This window comes from Triticum dicoccoides, chromosome 2A (genome assembly GCF_002162155.2).
Source record: "Triticum dicoccoides isolate Atlit2015 ecotype Zavitan chromosome 2A, WEW_v2.0, whole genome shotgun sequence".
Taxonomy (NCBI): Eukaryota; Viridiplantae; Streptophyta; class Magnoliopsida; order Poales; family Poaceae; genus Triticum; species Triticum dicoccoides.
Genome location: NC_041382.1, coordinates 767,888,271 through 767,910,106, shown reverse-complemented (window position 1 = coordinate 767,910,106; position 21,836 = coordinate 767,888,271). Strand labels below are relative to the sequence as shown.

At 45.8% G+C, this 21,836-nt stretch overlaps 2 protein-coding genes across 4 annotated transcripts; one reads left to right on the top strand and one right to left on the bottom strand.

Annotated features, from left to right (window-relative positions):
- The first annotated feature begins 237 nt into the window (after positions 1-237).
- On the top strand, positions 238-3,437 carry LOC119357130 (putative serine/threonine-protein kinase). Of its 3 annotated transcripts, XM_037624120.1 has the most exons (8): positions 238-451; positions 689-769; positions 1,070-1,227; positions 1,463-1,578; positions 1,680-1,890; positions 1,978-2,215; positions 2,387-2,534; positions 2,788-3,437. In XM_037624120.1, the coding sequence occupies exons 3-8, from the start codon at positions 1,125-1,127 to the stop codon at positions 3,133-3,135; spliced, it is 1,164 nt and encodes a 387-aa protein (XP_037480017.1). In that variant the 5' UTR covers positions 238-451; positions 689-769; positions 1,070-1,124; the 3' UTR covers positions 3,136-3,437. The 3 variants fall into 3 exon arrangements, with proteins under 3 accessions (XP_037480017.1, XP_037480016.1, XP_037480015.1); XM_037624119.1 differs by having other exon boundaries at positions 238-769; XM_037624118.1 differs by lacking the exon at positions 689-769 and having other exon boundaries at positions 239-451.
- On the bottom strand, positions 3,405-6,091 carry LOC119357131 (clathrin light chain 1-like). Its single transcript, XM_037624121.1, has 3 exons — positions 5,603-6,091; positions 4,088-4,241; positions 3,405-3,998 (listed from the first exon to the last, which is right to left on the bottom strand). Exons 1-3 carry the CDS (start codon positions 5,986-5,988, stop codon positions 3,597-3,599), a joined length of 942 nt encoding a protein of 313 aa, XP_037480018.1. The 5' UTR covers positions 5,989-6,091; the 3' UTR covers positions 3,405-3,596.
- Positions 6,092-21,836: the final 15,745 nt, after the last annotated feature.

Below are 21,836 nucleotides of genomic sequence, written 5' to 3'. Positions count from 1 at the left end.
ATTTTTTAGATGAAACACATAATTCTCTGACAATTTAATCAGCTGACAGCGAGGCCCCTTCTTCTTCCCCCGTCTCTCTCTCGTATTTTACCCATTTACTTTCCCTTCTCTAGAAGAAGTTTAAGAAGAAGAAGAAGAAGAAAAGAAAACATTTCAGCGTGTGTGTGTCCACTAGTTGTATCATCATCTCATCTGGTTGGTCTGACTCTGATTAGTCTCCCTCCCCCTCGTACCACTAGTCGTATAATTGCGGGCGGGCTACAGGAGAAATCTACATAGAGTAACTCAAGCCCCCAACCACCTCCCTCCCTCCCTCGCTTCTTCCCCCGTCCCGGCCCCTACCTATCCAATATCCATTTCCTCTGCCTGTGGTGTGCCGCCGCCGATCTGACTCGACTCACCCGGGAAGAACACCACCAAGCAAGCGTGCTCTCTTTCTCCTGCCAGCCAGGTACCCGCCGGCCGTTGTCGTCTACACTCGCCTACCTTGTACAACTAATTCTTTATCAGCAACTCCTTACTTTGTACTAGTCCCAGCATTTGTTTATTTGCCAACTTCTCAAGCCCTCTGGTATACATGTGTCCTTGACAAGCCGCCACCCGATCCATTTCTGCGCCGCACCTTAGCTAGCTAGCCGCTAATACTTACTTACTTTTTTTGTGCCACTTGTTCCGATCTGAGATCCAGACTCACCTGCAACCTGGAGCAAAGCTTCTTGCGCTTTTGTGTCTTTTCTTACCCGGCAGGTGCTTCCACGGTAGATTCGAGGTTCGTTTCATGCCCATCCCTCACCCTCACCCTCACCCTCACCTGCACCTGCCCAATAGACGAAGAAGACAGCCTAGCCGGGTTTTAACTTTTAAGACAGAGAGCCTCACTCCAACTTGGCGTCTCCTGAACTTTCACTTCTTATAAAATCTCAGTCCAATTTGGCCTCCGTTGCACTTTTTTCAGTTTTTATAAAAACTTCTTTATTTTTTTAGGCTAGTTTTTTATTTAAGAAATTCGTTCCAACTTGGCCTCGCCTGCACTTTTTTCAGTTTTTATAAAAACTTCTTTATTCTTCAGTTTTTAGGCTGGAGTTTGACAAGCCTGCCTGCCGCCATAGCAACTGAGTATAATAATGAGCTGGTGTTGCCTCCCAAGAGCCAAGAAACAGCAACAGGAGAAGAATCTCTACTTCCATAGGCAACAGGAGAATCTCAACTCTCAAACCAGCATAAGCGGTAAGGCTTCGTTTTGCGTTGCAAAATTTACCCAACAGCCTGCAATTTTGCTGTTATGACCCATGCCTTAATGGAGTATTATGCCATCACTTTTTGTTCCCACCGCTTATCCCTACGAATAATTACAGACATGCCGAAACTAATAGTTCATCTCTGTCTGCACCTTACCTACCATCCTGAACTAAATTTTGGACAACAGATAACTAAACATCCTTCCAAATGTTGCTGCTTTCAGGCATTTCAGCTGAGAAGAACATAAGGCTCTTCTCCTATGCTCAGCTGAAATCAGCAACCGACAACTTCGACCGAAACAACAAAGTCGGCCGAGGTGGTTTCGGGACAGTATATAAGGTGACATTTTCATCTCCCTTCGCGAGGGAATTGTATGCCTCAAACTTGTTTGCTCTAAGCTGCCAATGCTTTGCATGGCTGATCAGCGTATCTGTGTTCAGGGAACCCTACCAAGCAAGCAAGATGTCGCGGTCAAAGTTCTCTCTGCCGAATCCAGGCAGGGCATCAGAGAATTCTTGACAGAAATCGACGTTATTAGCAACGTGAAGCACCCTAACCTTGTTGAATTGATCGGCTGTTGCGTCGAAGAAGAAAATCGCATTTTGGTGTATGAGTACCTGGAGAACAGCAGCCTCGACCGTGCACTCTTGGGTATGAAAAAATGAACCTATTCTCATGTCACTATATTAACATGGTGATTTTCTTTGTGGCTTAACAATTTACCTTGTGGTTCCACAGCTTCTAACAGTGATCCGGCCAATTTTACTTGGAGCATAAGGTCTTCCATATGCATCGGTGTTGCCAGAGGTCTTGCGTACCTGCATGAAGAGATCCCATCACCGATCGTGCATAGAGATATCAAGGCTAGCAATATACTCATCGACAAGAATTACGTACCCAAGATCGGGGACTTCGGTCTGGCCAAACTATTTCCGGATAATATCTCCCACATCAGTACCCGAGTAGCTGGAACGACGTGAGTACATTGCGGTTTCCAGCTCATTTAACTGGAAAGTACAGTAGTTTCTAAATTACTACTGCATTTCCTTCAATTATTATTTCTGGTTTCATCTATCCCATTGTCTACTTACTCCCTGTTTATTCCCGTGTTACCTTGAATTAACTCTGCTTACTGGGTTGCATGCAGAGGTTACCTTGCACCTGAATATGCATGGCATGGTCAATTGACTAAGAAAGCAGACATATACAGCTTCGGGGTCCTCGTAATCGAGATCGTCAGCGGCAAGAGTGGCTCGAGGAGCCTGCTGGCTGATGACAAGTTTCTTCTAGAGAAGGTCAGTTCTTGCTTACTATCATCTGCTTCTTATACCTGCTTATCCGCATTCCACAAATGAAGACATGTACTGTAATACAGCTTCAGAAATCAGATCAACAAGACTGTCCAGTAAAACTAGATTTACTACAGTTATGTGATGAACTTAGCTTGCAGCATATACCTGACTTTATGCCAGTATTAAAAGATTCACAAGCATGAAATGATTTATATCAGCCTCAGTCTAAACTCTTAAACCTGAACATTCACCGCAGACTTGGGAGCTGTATGAAGCAGGGAACCTCAAGGAACTGGTTGATCCAGATCTTGGGGATTACCCTGATGAGGAGGCCATCAGGTTCATCAAGGTGGCCCTCTTCTGCACCCAGGCGGCGGCGGCGCGCCGCCCTTCGATGCTACAGGTGGTGAAGATGTTGTCCAAGCCAATCCGGATCAACGATAGAGAGCTGACAGCGCCGGGGTACATCAGTGAGTACAATAGCGGTGTCTCCAAGGCGACGGCCTCCAGCGACTCGAGGTTCAAGAACTCGACCACGGCGGATGATTCCGACATGTTCAGCACCGTCGTGCCCCAGACAGTGACCGACGTCAGCCCTAGGTGAAACAAGGCACCAAGGAGGGTGGCCTGCTTTGTTCCTTTATTTCCATTTTGTAGGGTTACTGTACCACAGAGGGCACAGTGTGTCTGCTCATGAGTTTTGTCTTGGTGAGGCAAGTTAGAAGTTGTAAATGATAGATTAGTGATTCATGCCAGGGCAATGTAAAATTGCTGGAAGTATGACGGTAGAATCAGGCATGTCGTCACATTCAGTTAACTTCTCAGCTTTTGGTTTAAGACCATAATGTATTTATCCAGTCTGGGACCAGGAGAAAACAGTAAAGAGTGCAGTTGTTTGCTGTGATACTAAGCTGAATGTTCAGAACTGATCGATACATGGCCATCCTGATGCGGATCTCTACAAAAAAGACCGCTACAGGGTAGGCGACTCCGGGTATTTTTGAAAATAAAAGTTTCCTTCTAAGCATAGTCAAGGTTCTGGTGTTTCTGTAAAAATAAAAGAAGCTACTCTGATGCTGCAGTCTGCTCCTTCTCCGTCTCTGCGGCGGGGCCGTTGGCGGGTGCTTCTTTGCTCTCCACGGGCTGCTTGGCTCCATTTGTTGGTGCTGGTGCGCCGTCTTTCGCACCTTCCTTGGCGCCTTCCTTGGCAGCAGGGGCTGGTGGAGGTTGCATCATGTGCGGTGGAGGAGCATGCTTCAGCTTCACTAGGACCTGGCGCATACGGGAGAGGTCGGTGGGCTTGCCGGGCTTGGGGCCCTGAATGACTGCGATGGATGGCTTCTTGTCCTTGTCTTTCTTGCCCCGCTTCTCGATGGTAGCGATTTCATGTGGGATGAGCTCCGAGATCGATTTCCAGTACTGCTTGTCTGCGCTAGCATGGAATTTCTCCTGGCTTTCAACAAAGATCTGCAGCACACAATGCGTTTTCAGTGATCAATGCAGATTTTCTTACAGAATATATATATACCTATAACTCAGAAGTGCCCCACACGTACCTTCTCTCTTTCCCTGCTATGGACCTTATTCGTCTCACAGGTCTGTATCCTCTTCTCATTGAAAGCTATCTTGAACTCTTCAGCTTCTGCAATTATTTGGGCGCGAAGCTCCTTCTCCTTCTGTTCTTTTTCCTCGAGAACTAGAGCATTTTGCCTGAAACCACAATGAAACTGTTCAAACTATAGCTCACAGACAGAGCAGAATTTACACCATGGAAAGGAAACCAGAAAAAGGATAATTAAAGAAAGAAAAAATGCTATATCGTTCAATTCTACAGGGTACGATTCTCAAAAAAAATTCTACAGGGTACTGTGGTAGGCCAGTCATCAGGGTTCAGATATCAGGACAACAACACAAGGCCATTATCCAAGGACATTGCATGACTAGTTTACTGGGTTCTCTGTATGACAACTTACAACTATCACAGCAAAAATGAAGCATACCATCACAATGCCCGGATCACACAGAGCGCACCACAAATTTGGGCAAAATCATACAACACAAATTCATCGATTCTAGAACTAATATTCTTACCGTCTTAAACACAAGATTAGAGTTGCTGATAGGTATGCAGCCAATTACAAAAAAAATACATGTTCAGAAAAGCAATGCAAATGCAGAGTACAAGAATATGCCACTCAGACACACTTCAGAAACACAAATAATGCATGATCAGCCACTGGCAAACAAGCGGCTGCGTTGTGTTCCAGCTAGCACACACCATTACAGCTTTACTGGTCGGTTTTAATGGAGCTTATTTGGTTTTTCGTGTGCTGGCACAGAAAACTGATGTAATGGAAGTAAAGTATCAGTTACGCTACAGGACATAAGCAACTGAAAGAGACGATATGCACAGCTCATCATCGTGGGGTACTGAGCATGATATCACCAAAATACCAAACTATCGGTAGCATACAAGGTAGGTTAGATAGCTTCACAAGGGAAGCGCATTTATGTTTATGCCCCCCAGCTGTGCAGTTGCACCTTTGCCAACCAACAGGTTAAACCACAATTTACTCTAAGGAACTGAACAAGCGACCCTAATAAAAGATGAATGCACATCCACCACTTTTCTATGCCAACCATGTAAACACCTACTCCAAGTTCAGTGATAATCAGTAAACTGTTAACTTAACCATACGTAAATATCAAAACTTGAACTACCTGCAGAGTTGCAGAGTTGCAATATTGTATATAGACTGTAATTAGCAGATTCAGTTCTACGAGAGAAGTCATAAATCCACACGCACGATGAAACTTGGGAGGTGCAATCATCCACTACTGAATTTCTAGTTCCATCCTAACCGAATCGAGCAAACATAAAAATAGAGGCTTCCGTACACAAAATTGCAACAGAGTTTAGCACCTCCAGGCAGCTGAATCGACTGAACAATAAGGCTATAATAGCAGCACAGAGGGATTAGATCTAATTTCAAGCGCCTGAACCCTAGGTTTGTGAGGGCCAGGAACCGGATAGCAACAGGTAAAAACGGATCGGTGGGGGCGGTTCTCACCTGCGCCACTCGCGGAGGAGGGCCCCCTCCTCCCTGCCCATCTCGGAGGGCGGCGGCAGGACGGCGCCGTCGTCGTCCCCGCCCCCGAAGTCCGAGTCGGGGAAGAAGGCCGCGGGGGCGTACCCGCCGGAGACGTGGCGGACGGGGACGGCTCCGCCGTCGGAGTCGGCGGCGATCTCCTCGTCCACCACCTCCTCCTCATCCTCCTCGGGGCCCGCGTCGGCGAAGGAGCCGTACCCGGCGTCCGCGAAGGAGGCGTACCCTCCCGCGCCGCCGTCGGCCCCGGCCGCGGCGGCGCCCTCGTCGTCCTCGGCGTCGTCGAAGGGGTGGGAGGCGGTGCGCGGGAGCTCGTCCGCGGCGTCGTCGGCGGCGAAGAAGGGGTCCATGGTGGGCTGCGGCGGAGGTGGGGAGGGAGGAAGGGGGAGAGGCGGGGGAAGGTTTTTGGTCGGCGCGGCGCGGGTGCGGTTGGACTGGTGCTGTGGACTTCGCGTGCGTCGTCCGTGGGGTGGGGTGGGGTGGGGGGTGGTGGTTTTGGATTTGGATTTTTTGGACGGTGCGCTTTGCTTGCTCCGCCACGCGCTGCTTTTGTTCACCTTTTTCCTTAGAAAAATGTTTTCTATTCATAACAAACTTTATGCTCCTTTCTTTTTAAAAATATAAAAAAATTCTATAAAGTAAACGCTCGCTCGGTGGCTTTCACGCATGACACATTCTCCGTCACTAAACCGCTCGCACACTCACGCCAACACCTTATCTCATCTACAAACCAGCCCCTTCCTCATCTCTCTCCATGAGGGTCGAGAAAAAAGAGCAATATCTCGCAGCTCCCCAGACCTCGTGGCGCATCCTCCATGTCTTCCGTCGGAACGCCTCACACATGCACCCCCCCTCCTACTACGTTGCCTCTTGTGTTGGTTGCTTCTCACGTCAAGCCGTCTCGGTGCCCTCGGCAACCACCCGACGATGCCGCATCCCCCGATTCCTTACCTCTCTCTTACCGGCGCATTGCCTCCATCCTCTATCGTGTTTTCTTCTTCTGGTAGTCCTCTTCCACACGGTTCAAGTGTTGTCGCATGCTTATCCATGAGAGGTACGAATCATGATTTCTCCCCCTTTTCGGTGTTGGGGAACGTAGCGGAAATTCAAAATTTTCCTACGTGTCACCAAGATCTATCTATGGAGTCATCTAGCAACGAGGGAGGAGTGGATCTACATACCCTTGTAGATCGCGCGCGGAAGCGTTCAAGAGAACGGGGTTGATGGAGTCGTATTCGTCGTGATCCAAATCACCGATGATCCTAGCGCCGAACGGACGGCACCTCCGCGTTCAACACACATACGGAGCAGCGACGTCTCCTCCTTCTTGATCCAGCAAGGGGGTAAGAGAGGTTGATGGAGATCCAGCAGCACGACGGCGTGGTGGTGGAAGTAGCGGAATTCCAACAGGGCTTCGCCAAGCGCTGCGGGAGGAGGGAGATGTGTCATGGGAGGGAGAGGGAGGCGCCAGGGCTTAGGTATGGTTGCCCTCCCTTCCCCCCCACTATATATAGGGCCAAGGGAGAGGGGGAGGGCGCAGCCTTGCCCCTTCCTCCAAGGAAGGGTGCGGCCAAGGGGGGAGGAGTCCATCCTCCCCAAGGCACCTCGGAGGTGCCTTCCCCCTTTAGGACTCTCCCCTCCTCTTGTCCCTTTGGCGCATGGGCCTCTAGGGGCTGGTGCCCTTGGCCCATATAGGCCAAGGCGCACCCCCTACAGCCCATGTGGCCCCCGGGGCAGGTGGCCCCACCCGGTGGACCCCCGGGACCCTTCCGGTGGTCCCGGTACAATATCGGTGACCCCGAAACTTGTCCCGATGGCCGAAATAGCACTTCCTATATATAATTCTTTACCTCCGGACCATTCCGGAACTTCTCGTGACGTCCAGGATCTCATCCGGGACTCCGAACAACTTTGGGTTACCGCATACTAATATCTCTATAACCCTAGCGTCACCGAACCTTAAGTGTGTAGACCCTACGGGTTCAGAAGACATGCAGACATGACCGAGATGACTCTCCGGCCAATAACCAACAGCGGGATCTGGATACCCATGTTGGCTCCCACATGTTCCACGATGATCTCATCGGATGAACCACGATGTCAAGGACTTAATCAATCCCGTATACAATTCCCTTTGTCTAGCGGTACGATACTTGCCTGAGATTCGATCGTCGGTATCCCGATACCTTGTTCAATCTCATTACCGGCAAGTCTCTTTACTCGTTTCGTAACACATCATCCCGTGATCAACTCCTTGATCACATTGTGCACATTATGATGATGTCCTACCGAGTGGGCCCAGAGACACCTCTCCGTCACACGGAGTGACAAATCCCAGTCTCGATTCGTGCCAACCCAACAGACACTTTCGGAGATACCCGTAGTGTACCTTTATAGCCACCCAGTTACGTTGTGACGTTTGGCACACCCAAAGTATTCCTACGGTATCCGGGAGTTGCACAATCTCATGGTCTAAGGAAATGATACTTGACATTAGAAAAGCTTTAGCATACGAACTACATGATCTTGTGCTAGGCTTAGGATTGGGTCTTTGTCCATCACATCATTCTCCTAATGATGTGATCCCGTCATCAACGACATCCAATGTCCATGGTCAGGAAACCGTAACCATCTATTGATCAACGAGCTAGTCAACTAGAGGCTTACTAGGGACATGGTGTTGTCTATGTATCCACACATGCATCTGAGTTTCCTATCAATACAATTCTAGCATGGATAATAAACGATTATCATGAACAAGGAAATATAATAATAACTAATTTATTATTGCCTCTAGGGCATATTTCCAACAGTCTCCCACTTGCACTAGAGTCAATAATGCAGTTCACATCGATATGTGATTAACACTCAAGGTCACATCCCCATGTGACTAACACCCAAAGAGTTTACTAGAGTCAATAATCTAGTTCACATTTACCATGTGATTAACACTCGATGAGTTTTGGGTTTGATCATGTTATGCTTGTGAGAGAGGTTATAGTCAACGGGTCTGAATCTTTCAGATCCGTATGTACTTCGCAAATTTCTATGTCATCTTGTAGATGCAACTACTACGCTACATTTGGAGCTATTTCAAACAACTGTTCTACTATACGAATCCAGTTTACTACTTAGAATAATCTGGATTAGTGTCAAAGTTTGCATCGGCGTAACCCTTTACGACGAAATCTTTTACCACCTCCATAATCGAGAAAATTCCTTAGTCCACTAGTTACTAAGGATAACTTTGACCGTTGTCCTGTGATCCATTCTTAGATCACTCTTGTACCCCTTGACTGACTCATGGCAAGGCACATTTCAAGTGCGGTACACAGCATAGCATACTGTAGAGCCTATGTCTTAAGTATAGGGGACGACCTTCGTCCTTTCTCTCTATTCTGCCGTGGTCGAGCTTTAAGTCTTAACTTCATACCTTACAACTCAGGCAAGAACTCCTTCTTTGACTGATCCATCTTGAACACCTTCAAGATCATGTCAAGGTATGTGCTCATTTGAAAGTACCATTAAGCGTTTTGATCTATCCTTATAGATCTTGATGCTCAATGCTCAAGTAGCTTAATCCAGGCTTTCCATTGAAAAACACTTTCCAAACAACCCTATATGCTTTCCAGAAATTCTACGTCATTTCTGATCAACAATATGTCAACAACATATATTCATCAGAAATTCTATAGTGCTCCCACTCACTTCTTTGGAAATACAAGTTTCTCATAAACTTTGTATAAACCCAAAATCTTTGATCATCATCAAAGCATACATTCCAACTCCGAGATGCTTACTCCAGTCCCTACAAGGATTGCTGGAGCTTTGCATACTTATTAGCATCTTTCAGGATTGACAAAACCTTCCGGTTTGTATCACATACAACCTTTCCTCAAAAAAATCATCGAGGAAACAATGTTTTGACATCCTATCTGCAAGATTTCATAAATAATGTAGTAATCGCTAATATAATTCCAACAGACTCTCTTAGCATCGCTACGAGTGAGAAAGTCTCACCGTAGTCAACTCCTTGAACTTTGTCGGGAAACTTCTTAACGACAAGTTGAGCTTTCTTAATGGTGACATATACCATCATTGTCCGTCTTCCTTTTAAAATCCATCTGTACTCAACAGCCTTACGACCATCAAGTAGTTCTTCCAAAGTCTACACTTTGTTTTCATACATGGATCCTCTCTCGGATTTTATGGCCTCGAGCCATTTATCGGAATCCGGGCCCACCATCGCTTCTCCATAGCTCGTAGGTTCATTGTTGTCTAGCAACATGACTTCCAAGACAGGATTACGTACCACTCTGAAGTAGTACGCATCATTGTCATCCCACGAGGTTTGGTAGTGACTTGATCTAAAGTTTCATGATCACTGTCATAAGCTTCCACTTCAATTGGTGTAGGTGCCACAGGAACAACTTCCTGTGCCCTGCCACACACTAGTTGAAGAGACGGTTCAATAACCTCATCAAGTCTCCACCATCCTCCCACTCAATTCTTTCGAGAGAAACTTTTCCTCGAGAAATGACCCGATTCTAGAAACAATCCCTTATTGCTTTCGAATCTGAGACAGGAGGCATACCCAACTGTTTTGGGGTGTCCTATGAAGATGCATTTATCCGCTTTGGGTTTGAGCTTATCAGCCTGAAACTTTTCACATAAGCAGCCCCAAACTTTTAAGAAATGACAGCTTAGGTTTCTCTAAACCATAGTTCATACGGTGTCGTCTCAACGGAATTGCGTGGTGCCCTATTTAAAGTGAATGTGGTTGTCTCTAATGCCTAACCCATAAACTATCGTGGTAATTTGATAAGAGACATCATGGTATGCATCATATCCAATGGGGTGCAGTTATGACGTTCAGACACACCATCACACTATGGTGTTCCAGGCTGTATTAGTTGTGAAACAATTTCCACAATGTCTTAATTCTGTGCCAAACTCGTAATTCAGATATTCATCTCTATGATCATATCATAGATCTTTTATCCTCTTGTCACGACATCTTTCAACTTCACCCTGAAATTACTTGAACCTTTCAATAATTCAGACTCGTGATTCGTCAAGTAAATATACTCAACATCTACTCAAATCATCTGTGAAGTAAGAACATAACGATATCCTCTACATGCCTCAGCACTCATTGGATTGCACACATCAAAATGTATTACTTCCAACAAGTTGCTTTCTAGTTCCATTTTACTGAAAACGAGGCTTTCAGTCATCTTGCCCATGTGGTATGATTTGCATGTCTCAAGTGATTCAAAATCAAGTGAGTCCAAACGGTCCATTTGCATGGAGTTTCTTCATGCATATACACCAATAGACATGGTTCGCATGCCTCAAACTTTTCAAAAACGAGTGAGCCCAAAGATCCATCAACATGGAACTTCTTTATGCGTTTTATACCGATATGACTTACGTGGCAGTGCCACAAGTAGGTGGTACTATCATTACTATCTTTTGGCATGAACATGTGTATCACTACGATCGAGATTCAATAAACCATTCATTTTAGGTGTAATACCATTGAAGGTATTATTCAAATAAACAGAGTAACCATTACTCTCTCCTTAAATGAATAACCGTATCGCGATATACATAATCCAATCATGTCTATGCTCAACGCAAACACCAGTCTCGATGGTAGAGGGAGCGTACGATATTACATCAGCCTTGGAAATACTTCCAACACATATCGTCATCTCACCTTTAGCTAGTCTCCGTTTATTCCGCAGCTTTTATTTCGAGTTACTAACACTTAGCAACTAAACCGGTATCTAATACCCTGGTGCTACTAGGAGTACTAGTAAAGTACACATCAACACAATGTATATCCAATATACTTCTATCGACCTTGCCAGCCTTCTAATCTACCAAGTATCTAGGGTAATTCTGCTCCAGTGGCTGTTCCCCTTATTACAGAAGCACTTAGTCTTGGGTTTGGGTTCAACCTTGGGTTTCTTCACTAGAGCAGCAGCTGAATTGCCATTTCATGAAGTATCCCTTCTTGCCCTTGCCCTTCTTGAAACTAGTGGTTTCGCCAACCATCAAGAATTGATGCTCCTTCTTGATTTCTACTTTTGTGGTGTTAAACATCGCGAATATCTCAAGGATCATCATATATATCCCTGATATATTATAGTTCAACACGAAGCTCTAGCAGCTTGGTGGTAATGACTTTGGAGAACTATCACTATTTCATCTGGAAGATCAACTCCCACTCGATTCAAGCGATTGTTGTACTCAGACAATCCGAGCACAAGTTCAACAATTGAGCTTTTCTCCTTAGTTTGTAGGCTAAGAAAATCGTCGGAGGTCTTATACCTCTTGACGTGGGCACGAGCCTGAAATCCCAATTTCAGCCCTCGAAACATCTCATATGTTCCGCGACGTTTTAAAAAAAACATCTTTGGTGCCTCAATTCTAAACCATTTAGCATTACGCACTGAACTATCATGTAGTCATCAAAACGTGTATGTCAGATGTTCGCTACATCCACAGACAACGTTCGAGGTTCAGCACACTGAGCGGTGCATTAAGGACATAAGCCTTCTATGAAGCAATGAGGACAATCCTCAGTTTGCGGACCTAGTCCGCATAATTTATACTATCAACTTTCAACTAATTTTTTTCTAGGAACATATCTAAACAGTAGAACTGAAGCGCGAGCTACAACATAATTTGCGAAGACCTTTTGACTATGTTCAGGTTAATTAAGTTCATCTTGTGAACTCCCACTCAGATAGACATCCCTCTAGTCATCTAAGTGATTACATGATCCGAGTCAACTAGGTCGTGTCAGATCATCACGTGAGACGGACTAGTCATCATCGGTGAACATCTTCATGTTGATCGTATCTACCATACGACTCATGCTCGACCTTTCGGTCTTCTGTGTTCCGACGCCATGTCTGTACACATGCTAGGCTCGTCAAGTCAACCTAAGTATTTTGCGTGTGTAAATCTGTCTTACACCCATTGTATGTGAACGTTAGAATCTATCACACCCGATCATCACTTGGTGCTTCGAAACAACGAACTGTCGCAACTTAGGGAGAACACTTTCTTGAAATTATTATGAGGGATCATCTTATTTACTACCGTCGTTCTAAGTAAACAAGATGCAAAAACATGATAAACATCACATGCAATCAAATAGTGACATGATATGGCCAATATCATATTGCTCCTTTTGATCTCCATCTTCGGGGCTCCATGATCATCATCGTCACCGGCATGACACCATGATCTCCATCATCATGATCTCCATCATCGTGTCTTCATGAAGTTGTCTCGCCAACTATTACTTCTACTACTATAGCTAACAGTTAGCAATAAAGTAAAGTAATTACATGACGTTTATGTTGACACGCAGGTCATAAATAAATTAAGACAACTTCTATGGCTCCTGCCGGTTGTCATACTCATCGACATGCAAGTCGTGATTCCTATTACAAGAACATGATCAATCTCATACATCACATATATCATTCATCACATCCTTTGGCCATATCACATCACATAGCATACCCTGCAAAAAAAAGTTAGACGTCCTCTAATTGTTGTTTGCATGTTATACGTGGCTGCTATGGGTTTCTAGCAAGAACGTTTCTTACCTACGCAAAAACCACAATGTGATATGCCAATTGCTATTTACCCTTCATAAGGACCCTTTTCATCGAATCCGATCCGACTAAAGTGGGAGAGACAGACACCCGCTAGCCACCTTATGCAACTAGTGCATGTCAGTCGGTGGAACCAGTCTCACGTAAGAGTACGTGTAAGGTCGGTCCGGGCCGCTTCATCCCACGATGCCGCCGAATCAAGATAAGACTAGTAACGGTATTGAACAAAATCAACGCCCGCAACTACTTTGTGTTCTACTCGTGCATAGAAACTACGCATAAACCTGGCTCTGATACCACTGTTGGGGAACGTAGCAGAAATTCAAAATTTTCCTACGTGTCACCAAGATCTATCTATGGAGTCATCTAGCAACGAGGGAGGAGTGGATCTACATACCCTTGTAGATCGCGCGCGGAAGCGTTCAAGAGAACGGGGTTGATGGAGTCGTATTCGTCGTGATCCAAATCACCGATGATCCGAGCGCTGAACGGAAGGCACCTTCGCGTTCAACACACATACGGAGCAGCGACGTCTCCTCCTTCTTGATCCAGCAAGGGGGTAGGAGAGGTTGATGGAGATCCAGCAGCACGACGGCGTGGTGGTGGAAGTAGCGGGATTCCAACAGGGCTTCGCCAAGCGCTGCGGGAGGAGGGAGATGTGTCATGGGAGGGAGAGGGAGGCGCCAGGGCTTAGGTATGGTTGCCCTCCCTTCCCCCCACTATATATAGGGCCAAGGGAGAGGGGGAGGGCGCAGCCTTGCCCCTTCCTCCAAGGAAGGGTGCGGCCAAGGGGGGGAGGAGTCCATCCTTCCCAAGGCACCTCGGATGTGCCTTCCCCCTTTAGGACTCTCCCCTCCTCTTGTCCCTTTGGCGCATGGGCCTCTAGGGGCTGATGCCCTTGGCCCATATAGGCCAAGGCGCACCCCCTACAGCCCATGTGGCCCCCGAGGCAGGTGGCCCCACCCGGTGGACCCCCGGGACCCTTCCGGTGGTCCCGGTACAATACCGGTGACCCTGAAACTTGTCCCGATGGCCGAAATAGCACTTCCTATATATAATTCTTTACCTCCGGACCATTTCGGAACTCCTCGTGACATCCTGGATCTCATCCGGGACTCCGAACAACTTTCGGGTTACCGCATACTAATATCTCTATAACCCTAGCGTCACCGAACCTTAAGTGTGTAGACCCTACGGGTTCGGGAGACATGCAGACATGACCGAGATGACTCTCCGGCCAATAACCAACAGCTGGATCTGGATACCCATGTTGGCTCCCACATGTTCCACGATGATCTCATCGGATGAACCACGATGTCAAGGACTTAATCAATCCCGTATACAATTCCCTTTGTCTAGCGGTACGATACTTGCCCGAGATTCGATCGTCGGTATCTCGATACCTTGTTCAATCTCGTTACCGGCAAGTCTCTTTACTCGTTTCGTAACACATCATCCCGTGATCAACTCCTTGATCACATTGTGCACATTATGATGATGTCCTACCGAGTGGGCCCAGAGACACCTCTCCGTCACACGGAGTGACAAATCCCAGTCTCGATTCGTGCCAACCCAACAGACACTTTCGGAGATACCCGTAGTGTACCTTTATAGCCACCCAGTTACGTTGTGACGTTTGGCACACCCAAAGTATTCCTACGGTATCCGTGAGTTGCACAATCTCATGGTCTAAGGAAATGATACTTGACATTAGAAAAGCTTTAGCATACGAACTACATGATCTTGTGCTAGGCTTAGGATTGGGTCTTTGTCCATCACATCATTCTCCTAATGATGTGATCCCGTCATCAACGACATCCAATGTCCATGGTCAGGAAACCGTAACCATCTATTGATCAACGAGCTAGTCAACTAGAGGCTTACTAGGGACATGGTGTTGTCTATGTATCCACACATGCATCTGAGTTTCCTATCAATACACTTCTAGCATGGATAATAAACGATTATCATGAACAAGGAAATATAATAATAACTAATTTATTATTGCCTCTAGGGCATATTTCCAACATTCGGTTCATTCAAAGTTGATTTGTGTGTGGGGTAAGGGGGGGGGGTCAGGTGTTGTCAGGGTGGGACACGATGAGTGTGTGATGAGGTCGCATGGTGCATAAGTATGGTGGAGGCGCGAGGTTGGTCATGCTTGCATGACCGCCTCGGTGGAATTGAGTGGAGAAAGAAGATGGTTGTGGAAGAGGTTGGATCTCGTGAGCTCCAGGGGCTTCGATGTGTCAAATGCAGCAGAGGAAGAGGCTATAACGACCCCAAAATTTTAATTTTCTGGAATTTAAATAAAATTAGGAAGGGTTGTCTGAGTGATCAAATTTTGTGAGGATTTTAAGCTTTTAAGTTTGAATATTAAGACAGAGGGAATAAAAGGACTTTTCCATGTTTCCATTTAGTATTTTCCTTGCTTATTCAAAGTATCCAAACACCCAACTCCAACAATAGTTGTAAGGTTTGAATATTTATTTGGAAATTGAAATAAACTATTTCCTAAATATTAAAAGATCGTATTGCAATTCAACTGCTAGAGAGAGAGGAAGTAACAAGGATTCCTCGAATATAAAGAGAGTCAGAAATTGCCTTTACTTATTATTTTGGATTGAGTGATCTGGAGTTCAAATGTATTTTTGCTATTTGAACCCTAAAACTATTTTCAAAACTATTTTATAAGGCCTAATATAGCCTTTATTTTGCAGAAGTATGTTTTGTAATATATTTATGTCAGGAAATATCTGTCGTTGGGTATAAATGAGTGATTTAAAGTTTTTTAGAATTAAAATAGAATTATTAGAGATATTCAATTCCTATTTTGTTTAAGACAAGTTAGAAAAACAATTAAAACAGTAAGGGGCCGAGGCCTCTATTTTGCACTACATAGCGTAGCGTTGTATCCCAGCCAACAAGCTGAAGTGGTACGTAATTGATACACGAGGCGCGAATGATACGTATCGCTTAAAGTGATACGTACCAGAAAATACCAATAGAAAATCATGACAATGTTTAGGGAAGTATTTAAAGTACGTATCTCAATTTAATTAATTTAATTTAATTTAATTGGTTTTCAAAAAGATACGTACCAGAGGAAATCGCCCACGGGCATCGTGACGAGGGCCTGCCCATGAAGTTGGCACGAACGAGCGCATTCGCCAGAAGATTTGAGAAGCTTCTAATCTGGTTTTGGGAAGAACCCAGGCCGGTTTTCCCTTGTGATTTTTCTTTTTCTTTTTAGTTTTCAGTTTTATTTCCCCTTTTTCTCTCCTTTCAAAATATATTTTTAAAAACATCATGAACATTTTTTAAATATTCACGTATGTTTTTAAATTTAATGATTTTTTTAAAATGCGTGAACATATTATGTATGTGCGATCATTTTTCAAATTCGCAAAAAAGTGACTGAACATTCTTTAAAATAATAAATAGTTTATAAAATTGACCTTTTTTGAACTCTTGAACATTTTTTTGTTTGTGAAAATTTTAGTAAATTTCCGAAAAATTTCAAATTCATGAAAAGAAAATTCGTGAGCATTTTTAAAATTTGTGAACACTTTGGAAATTAATATAAAATCGATTGAGCAAAGAAGATGTGAAAAGATTGAAAAAAAAGAGATGGCTTGCTGTGAGCACTGCGCCTACCATGGGCTAGCTCACTATGCCTTGCCTATGTAAACGATGCTAGATTGGGCGGTGTTGAGCGACTCGAGAATGTTGCTTAGGTCAAGTGATACATAGCAGCCCCCCACACGACTGACCAGTCCAGACCAAACACATCTATCTCATTCTTTGTTTTCTTTCCCTGACATGTGGGCCCCGCCTATCATCTCCTTCTTTCAGACGGAGTCCGAGCGCACCCCGGCATCCATGGCATGTCCACCCTAAACACGACCATGCAACACCTTCCCATGCCTCCTTGTAATGGTCATAAATTTTCTAACTTTTCTTTTGAATTTTCTAACTTTTCAAATTACTTATCTATATTTTGAAAATTATACAAATTTGAATCTAACCTTGTAATGGTCATAAATTTCTGGTCTATTACTCCTTTTGAGATGAATCTTTCTGCGTATTGATCTAGTCAAGCTTTTCTTTGATTAACACGAAGTAGCTACAATTATGATGAAGTCAAGTTAATTCAAGATTTTTCTCTTGATTTATGTTTATTTTAACCTAGCAAAGGTAGTTCCGATTGATGTTTGCAAATTGCAATTCCAATTATTTTTAGTATGTTTCTAAAATGGGCTATAAGTGGCAGCCAAATCATGTGTTTTATTCCATCAAAGGACAAAAATAGAGTTATGGTGGTGTCTGGGAGACAACTTTGTGAAGGAAGTTCGCATGATGCAAAGCCACCATATAATACTTCCAAGCAACAAGGAAATACCTATCTTCGCACCATCGTACTGTATTTCTTTTCAAATGAGATTTGTCATGACACATATGAAAACTCCTAAACCAAAGCTTGGGAAAAGAATCTTAAAAAGAATCAAGTTCATCCGAAGTTATGATCTACTCCCTCTGTTCCTAAATATAAGCCTTTTTAGATATTCCAATACATAATACACACATAGCAAAATGAGTAAATGTACACTCTAAAATGCATCTATATACATCTGTATGTAGTCCATATTAAAATCTCTAACAGGTCTTATATTTAGAAACAGAGGGAGTATTAATTTTTTGACACTCATAGACTTCCATCTATTTGATAAATTATCGACTCACAACACATTGAACGTGGCAAGTAGCTCATACAACGCTTCCTCGATGATGATGTATCTAATTGAGCAAGGGAAGGAGCCATGCACGTGAGAGAAATGTACGTACCTTGTTCCAATGAGAGGAGGAGGAGGGAATAATCAATGTCGGGAGATAAAAAAAGATCATTAATTGGGAGAAAGAATATGGAGGTGGGAGGAAAGACTCTCCACTTACATAAATCCAATGTTTTAAAAACAATCATTCAACATTCGGTGTGTGCAAAGAAGTATCCTTACTAAGACAATGGGATAAACCATGTGATATGTGCTCTTCAACGTGATCGTCTTTGAATCTAACAAATTGGCGTTGACATAGTTACAATAAACTCGAAATGCACCCTCAAATTTCTTGCCCTAACCTATATATACATTGAAACTCCTGAATTTACTATTTGGTCTTGCCAAACCATGTAAGATATAAATGGATCACCTAGCCAAACATTAAACATTTATAGAATTTTCAAGATATATCACTTGATGAACATGCTATATTACCACACCATATCACTCAACACGTTTTGTACAACATGCCTTAAACACTTCAGTAAAAAAAACATGCCTTAAACACGTCAAAAATAAATAGAACCAGCTATTTAGGTTTCATCATGACACATTTTAATTAGAAAAAGTAGAAAGACACGTGAAACATTAAGGCCATGTTTGGAACACATGATAGGAATGAAACACAAGGTCATAGAAAAACTGTAGGAATTAGTTGACATGTCTTTCATATCAATAAAGGCATGTTAAATTTCTTAGTGCAAAAGGTAGGCCTACTATTGTTCTTTTCCTATTGTTTAGTGCAAAACTATCTAGTCTGGGATCTAGGTCCAAACTTGCACTTCCTTGCTATACTAGAGTTCAACTTAATTACTGGTACACGTGTATCTAGAGACAAATTAATGCATTTAATTGCCATTAATTTGTCACCATTTTATTTTTTAATGAATTCCTTGGTTACATTAGCAACCATTCATATCAGCCATTATATAATGGTTACCATTGCATAATTTCTCCATCGCAACCTACCAAGACAGCTATCGACGTTTCATATCTATGCCACAACATTACCAAGATGAGGGCAACCCTTACGCTACTCCTGACCCTCGCTTTCGTCATGTTACCATCAGGCATAGTCCCATTCATGCAGCAACTTGCTCTAGCGATCCATTGTACCAAATTATAGTAATAATGGGTGTTTTTTTTTGTGGAGATGATTTCCAGACACGGCAGATTGGAAAGGTTGTCAGCCATTTATTATCCCACCACTAACGACATCATGTAGTTCCGACGCTTGCAGCAGCTCATGTAGTGATTGGTATGATGAGAGAGGAAGGGCGAAATGCAAAGAAGGTGCCAAGTGTGACTCAGTGTCCTATTGTGTTCCCGACGGCTGCAACTGTACGTTGTGCGGAGATTTCAACTATCCGCCCATGGGTCCTATGAATAAAGTGATATTGACCACCTAGGATGTGTAGTTTTTGCGAGCATATGGTCTGTAAGTCACAGGAGCATAAAACCCAATGATCGTGCATCTTAGATCATGCATGGTCTTTGTTAGTGGAATACGATCCAAAATAGTTGTGTTTTCAAAAGGTATCGTAACCGAGGACCCCTTATATATTCATGTATTTCGCTTACTGTGCAAAGGAGGGTCCCCAATTTGTTTTGTTTTGAGGATCTCCGGTAGTAAAGGGATGTCTTGGGGAGAGCTGACACGAGGAAGATGGGCCCAAATGAAAGCCCGGGGATGGTTTGGGCTGAAGCTGGGGTTTTCAGTTTGGTTTTTCTCATTTGGTTTGGGCTGAAGTTGGTGGATAGGCTCAGATGAAACGAAAGAGAAGTTTGGGCCGAGACTTCTCCGTCAGAACCAATGGGAAACAGTGGACAGGCGAGGTCGCGAGGGACGACGGAGCGAGCGGTAGGGTCCGCCGCCGGCGCCGGCCAGAACTCCCTCGCCCACCGTCCCCAGCCGTCTCTCCGTCGCCCCCCCTATCCTCCCGACGAATAGAAGCGACGGAGACGGTGTTGCCAACTAGATCGTCGCGCCAAGGGGTTTCTCTGCACCGCCAAATTCTCCACTAACCTAGCAAGTTAGTTTTCCGCCAAACCCTTTCACTTAGCATTTCTTCTTAGAACATCTCCAGCCGCGCCCCCAGAAAGGCCTTCTCAGACGATTTTTTCGCGCCGGCGCAGAAAAATCGGCCCAGTCGCGCCCCCAGGAGCCTGATTTTCGCCGGCCTGGGCCGAAATTAGCGCCGGCGGACCCAGTCCGAACCCGGCGCGCTGGGAGGCGCTCGGGGACGCCGGGGCGAGCGGTTTTGGTGCGAAAGAGCCGCGGCCCGCCGCGTCGTCTTCCCCCCACGCCTTGGTTTCCCGCGGGAAATCAATGGCAAGGCTGCCGTCGGTCAGCCTTACCATTGATTCCTCACGGGCGGCGCGTCACGGGACGGCGCGCCGACGCCTCCCCTCCCTCGCACGTGTACACACGGGCGCGGCGCGGCTATATAAAGCCGACGGCCTCCCTCGCCTCTGGCCACACCAGCCCTAGCCCTAGCCACCGAGCTCTGCCTCTCCCGAGACCCGCCGCCGAGCCCCCCTATCCCGAGCGCCGCTGTCGAGCCCTCGCTCTCCCTTGCTCTCCCGATGGCCGAGCGTTTCCCCGGAGATGAGGCGGCAGCATGAAGAACAGCGAGGGGTGCCGTCTGTGGTGGGGCGTCCCCGGCCGCACACTCGAGGGCGTCCCACGGCTCACCGCCGACGCGATGGGCAATGGTTTCCCAGGAGGTTCGGCGCCTCCTCTTCTTCCTCCTCATCACGCTCTTCTTCACACTCCTCCGGCTCTCCGGCGCTGCTCGGCGTCAAGGCCGAGCCCGCGGCGGAGACGCCGCTCGGCCGGTGCACTCGCAGCGCCGGCATCGTCATCAACGAGGGCGGCCGGCACGCCTCCTCGTCGGCTCCTCCTCCGCGCTTCGTCAAGTCCAAGACGGAGCTGGGGCTCGCGGCGGTGAAGACGGAGCCGGGCCTCCTCCCCGCGGTGAAGACGGAGCACGGCGGCAACATCAAGCTCGACGACGACGCGGCCCTGGAATGGGCACGTGTGGACTCCCTGAAGATGGCGAGGGAGCGCCAGTGCGCCGCCCTACAGCGATTCGCGCAGCACCGCCGGGGCCGCGACGAAGGAGGCGTCATCGTCATCGAGGATAGCGACGACGACGACGCGCCGCCGCCACCAGTCCGCGTTGGCGACGCCGGTCAGGGGTCCACCAGGGACGACCGCGTCAAGGAGGAGAAGCCCGACGACGACAACGGCGGCGACGATGGCGGCGGCGACGGGAACTACTCCGCGTTCAGCCAGTTTCTTTTTTTAATTAGACATATTATGTAATAAAAATCCGTGACTATTATGTAATATATGCCGAACTTCGCCGAATTTCGCCAAACTTTGCTATATTTTTGCCTTTTTTGAACGCACCTGGGGATCAACTTGTCCCCAGGCCGATTTTTTTGCGCCGACTCACCCTCAGGCGGCGATTTTAGGCGACCCCTGAAGGGCCAACGGCTGGAGATGCTCTTACTCTGTAGATAACGAAAGAAAAACATGTTTCCCAACTGTCAGGCGTGTCAATGAGGCAACGGGTGTTATATATTCCTTTGAAATAGTTTTGCACTTGCACATGGTGGCAGGGGCGGAGCCGGGGGGGACGAGCAGGGGCCTGCCCCCCCCCCCCAATGATCGACAATTTTAATAGCAGCGATGAGTAATTACCAACAAGATTA